The sequence below is a fragment of the Cynara cardunculus genome, assembly GCF_001531365.2.
Source record: "Cynara cardunculus var. scolymus isolate 2C chromosome LG 15, CcrdV1, whole genome shotgun sequence".
NCBI lineage: Eukaryota > Viridiplantae > Streptophyta > Magnoliopsida > Asterales > Asteraceae > Cynara > Cynara cardunculus.
The window spans coordinates 17533142-17537804 of NC_037542.1; the positions used below are offsets into that span (position 1 = coordinate 17533142).

Consider the following 4663-nt stretch of genomic DNA (forward strand, 5'->3'; position numbering starts at 1 on the left):
AATTAAACATTTTGTAATGAAATGATTAAAATAAAAAAATAAATTAAATTCCATGATTAAAAGCATAAGAAGATTTAAGGCATCTGAGTGAATCTCTGTTTTTCTTTAGCTATGAACATGTCTTTATCCGCCATTGTTTCTCTCTCCCTCTAAGAACGGCCACCGCGTGTATGCCTTTTCTTCTCATTCACCACTCGTATTACTTTCCATTCTCCACTCCTTTTCACAATTCAATCTCTTCCCAAATTCAGTTTTTCGTGAAGGGATTATGAGAGGCGGAGGAGGGAGAATCGGGCGTCACGAGCGCCGGTGGGCGTCCGACACCGTGCCGGATAATATATTAAGTGGCGGGTCTTCTCCGGGATACACAGATACGTCGTCTGTGAATCCAGGGGAGGAGTTTGTGGAGGTCACGCTTGATCTTCAGGATGATGATACTATTGTTCTACGTAGTGTGGAGCCGGCGACGGTGATGAATGTAGATAATGATATTGGAGGAGGTATAGAGACTCCGCTATCAACGACGTCGTCTAGATCTCCGACAATGCGACGAAGCTCATCGAATCGATTCCGGCAGTTTTCACAGGAGTTGAAGGCGGAGGCGGTGGCGAAAGCGAGGCATTTTTCGCAGGAACTACGGAGGTTTCCATGGAGTTACGGGCACAGATCTCGTGCATCGTCTTCCTCACCGATGCAAAACGTTCCTTCTGGAAGCGGAGGATTGGATTCTGCGTTGGCTGCGCGAGCGATTCGTAGACAACGAGCTCAGCTGGATCGAACTCGTTCTGGTGCTCATAAAGCTCTTAGAGGTCTGCGATTCATCAGTAACAGTAAAATTAACCGTGTGGATGCTTGGAATGAAGTTCAGAACAATTTCAACAAGCTTGCAAAGGACGGATTCCTCTATCGTGCAGATTTCGCACAATGCATAGGTTTCTTCCTCAACGAATTGTTCAATTTTGGATTCCGAAATCTTCTAGTCAAAATTCTGCTCTGTGATTCATTTATCTTCTCTTCAAATTAGAAGTATATTCTTACAGATCCGATTTATCATTTTTCCATTTGAAGGAATGAGAGATTCAAAAGAATTTGCTCTCGAAGTCTACGATGCTCTTAGCCGAAGACGAAGATTAAAAGTTGACAAGATCAGTGTAGATGAATTATACGAGTATTGGACTCAGATAACCGATCAAAGCTTCGATTCTCGCCTCCAGATCTTCTTCGACATGTAGTTCTTATAATTAATAGTTTGTTTCACTCGATTTCTTCTTCAAATCACCAAATTCATCTTACCTTCAACATTCTTAATATCATCCATTAAATCTGACACAAACAATCGTCTGAATGCATTTACAGGGTGGATAAGAATGAAGATGGAAGAATCACCGAAGAAGAAGTTAAAGAGGTAAACATTATTCAATACATTTTCCCCTGAATTTCGCATATTTTAATCCAAATTTCTCAATCAATTCTTCCATGAAAAATTCAAACATGTTCTTGATAGCAAATTGGTAATTAAAGGAACACTTGTTGAATTAATAATTTGATAATATATATTTGGGGGGTGGGTAAAAGAAAACAGGTGAGAAGGGTGGCTGAGTGGTTGAAGGGTTACAGGCATAAAAGGCATTTTTCTGTCATTCATGCATGTGTTGGAGACGATTCGGTGGTCACCTTCTGTTTTCCAAAATCTTGTGGACAGTAAACCCACCCATCCATTAGACACAACTTATCTCATATAAAAATTTGTCTTTCAATATTAAAAAACAATGTAATACTATTTATTTTCAATTTTTTTTATTCCTGTATATATATATATATATTAATAATAATTCATTTTGACATTATATACATCTGTATGTAAGTTATTTATCCGGTATGCACGTGTACATAATATGCACACTGCAATTATTTATATATATATATATATATATATACCATTCAGATAAATAATTATTAAGATGTTACTCGATTTTCTAGTTTTTTTTCCAAAAATTCTATGAAACGCTGAATCTCACCTTATATAAGCACAATTTATCTTGAGATGGGTACATATGATAGCTTTTTTTTTTATTAATATAATTATAATAATGAAACATTATTTTATTGGATATGATTGCAAGTCTACAACTTAGACCATCCACATCCCTGCAATTCATTTACACTTTCAATTGTGCCACATCAGCTTTTGCAATTATCTTCCACACACCTGCAATTCACCTATAACACTTTCAACTGTGCCACGTCACCTACACTTTCAAAAATGGTCCCCACTACAAYATTTATTAAYTWTTTTATAAATTATTTATATATACATTCTAATTATTTTTTAATTAATAACATGTTTTATTTTAATTCAATATTAATTAAAACGATTAATATATGATATAATATGATATAATTTTATATATTAGATTATAATTTTATGTAATTATAAAATTTAATGTTTAAAATAATTTAATTTATTATATAATTAATATAATTAAAAATATATTAACATTATTAATTTATAAAATTAATTGTTTTGTATAAAAATAATTTATTTAAATAATTAAAACAAAAAAAATAAAATTGGAAGGAAGTGGATGGCCCACGTGGCTTGCAATGTGAATTGCAAAATTTGCAATTATGAATCCTATGTGGCAAAGTTATTCTGACAACAATCCATTTGCAATTCAATTTGAAAGATGTATGTGGATGGTCTTATACATGATCTTAAAAGTTATCTTCATAAATTTCTATTACTATTTTTTTTCTTATAAAAATTATACTTCCTTCGTCCTAAAATTGATTAAAATATTCGGTTTCTCTAAACAAAATTTATTTTTAACTATCTTTTTAATTGAATTCTCATTTTAGCTAGAATTTACGTAAAATCTAATATATTAACCCAAACTCAATTTTTAAATTTTGAAAAAAAAAATATGTAAATGTGGATTCATACATAACTTTTTTAAGCAAATGTGGATTCTTACTTAAATTTGCGTTAATCTGAAAATATATAATGCATTTACGTAAACTTTGGTGAAAATGAGAATTTAATGTCAAAAATGATTAAAAATGAATTTATTCGTCTTATAATTAAGGGTATAATGAGAAATTAATCACATACTTTTAAAAATAAATATTTATTTTTGAGTAAAAATATAAACATTTATTATTAAACGAATGGAGTGAATATCTAAGTTGTATAATTAGTTGAGATATTTTGATTTTGGAATAATATTGATTAGTACTCCCTTTTTCTATAACAACAATTTTTTGGACTTATGTGTGAAATTTGCCATCTTTACATATTTAGAAAGTTTTCATATAATGTGCTTATGTAATTGATTGGTTGAGACCTACAAAATTCATATACGTTTTTCCTAAAAATACTTTGAATTTTTAAGAATTAATTATATACAAGATTGAAAAAAATAATTTTTTAGAAAAATAAAAATATTATATGAGTTCGTTAAAATGATGTTTTATCCATTTTTAATAGGTTTTTTTAAAATATACGTGCCCTGTTAATTAGCATATTATTTTTAGATCACCTTAAATCATACCTTATTACTATTATTTAATGGTATATTTTTAGATATTATTTATTCCAGTGCCATTTATAACCAACGGAGTACCAACCACCTTTCTCCTTTTTTCAAAGGAAATTTTTAGTATTTTGGAGAGTTTTAATCTTTCTAATGCATTTTTATGCAAAAAGGAAATGCATATGTGTTCTTCCAGTGTAGTTAAAAATCTTGTTTTGAATTCTATAATACCTTGAAGTAATATTGATATCAGAATTGTTGGATTAATAAAATTTGGGTCTTTAAGAATCTTTTTTAGAGGTTACTGGTTCGATTCCTGCAAAGCCACTAGGGATTTCGTGACTGTTATACAAGTCCTCTGGGATTAGTCAAGATGGACGCCAGCTAGTTCAGACACTGACTGACAAAAAAAGACTGATATTTGAAAAAGTTTTTAATCTCTATTATTCTTTAAAAAATTTAAATAAGTCTTCATCATAATTAAAACACTATAATTCTTTGGACGAGCTAGTATGCTAATACAAAATATATGCTAATACAAAATATATGCATACCGTCTCTAACGTGTAACTTAGTTAACAAGGACTCAATTGACTTTGTCTAAATATAAGACAAATTATGAATTTGATCTCAAACCCTCTACTAGCTTCTGTCATTGAATGAGTCAAAAAATGTTCCCTGATATTGATGTTTTTAAAAACGAATTCCGTATAAAACCGGTTGGATGGGTGATAATCAACTTCTTCTCAAATATATATATACATACTTTTTTGGGGGTTAGATTTGATTCGAAGATAGTAGGATTGAAAAGAATGCAAATTTGATGAACAGATAATAATGCTGAGTGCGTCAGCAAACAAGCTGTCAAGGTTGCAGGAACAAGCAGAAGAGTATGCAGCTTTGATAATGGAAGAGTTGGATCCTGAAAGACTCGGCTACATTGAGGTGCGTGTGGGTTCCACCTTTGCAAACTTTGTACCTTTCTACTCCGCATTAATTAGACTTCTCTTGATTCCCTTTCACATGACATTAGCAACGAAGTCTCTGCATGCATTACCCATCACCACAATAATATACATATACTTAATTATATATATATATATATATAGAGAGAGAGAGAGAGAGGCCGA

General features: G+C 31.2%; 1 protein-coding gene across 1 annotated transcript in view; it reads left to right on the forward strand.

Moving 5' to 3' along the window:
• Positions 1 to 268: 268 nt before the first annotated feature.
• The window catches only part of LOC112527275 (respiratory burst oxidase homolog protein A), a 13290-nt gene continuing 8895 nt past the window's right edge, over positions 269 to 4663 (forward strand). The window contains exons 1-4 of the mRNA XM_025137807.1: positions 269 to 932; positions 1069 to 1228; positions 1357 to 1405; positions 4365 to 4478. Coding sequence (XP_024993575.1) covers positions 269 to 932; positions 1069 to 1228; positions 1357 to 1405; positions 4365 to 4478 — 987 coding nt within the window. The remainder of the gene's footprint in view (positions 933 to 1068; positions 1229 to 1356; positions 1406 to 4364; positions 4479 to 4663) is intronic.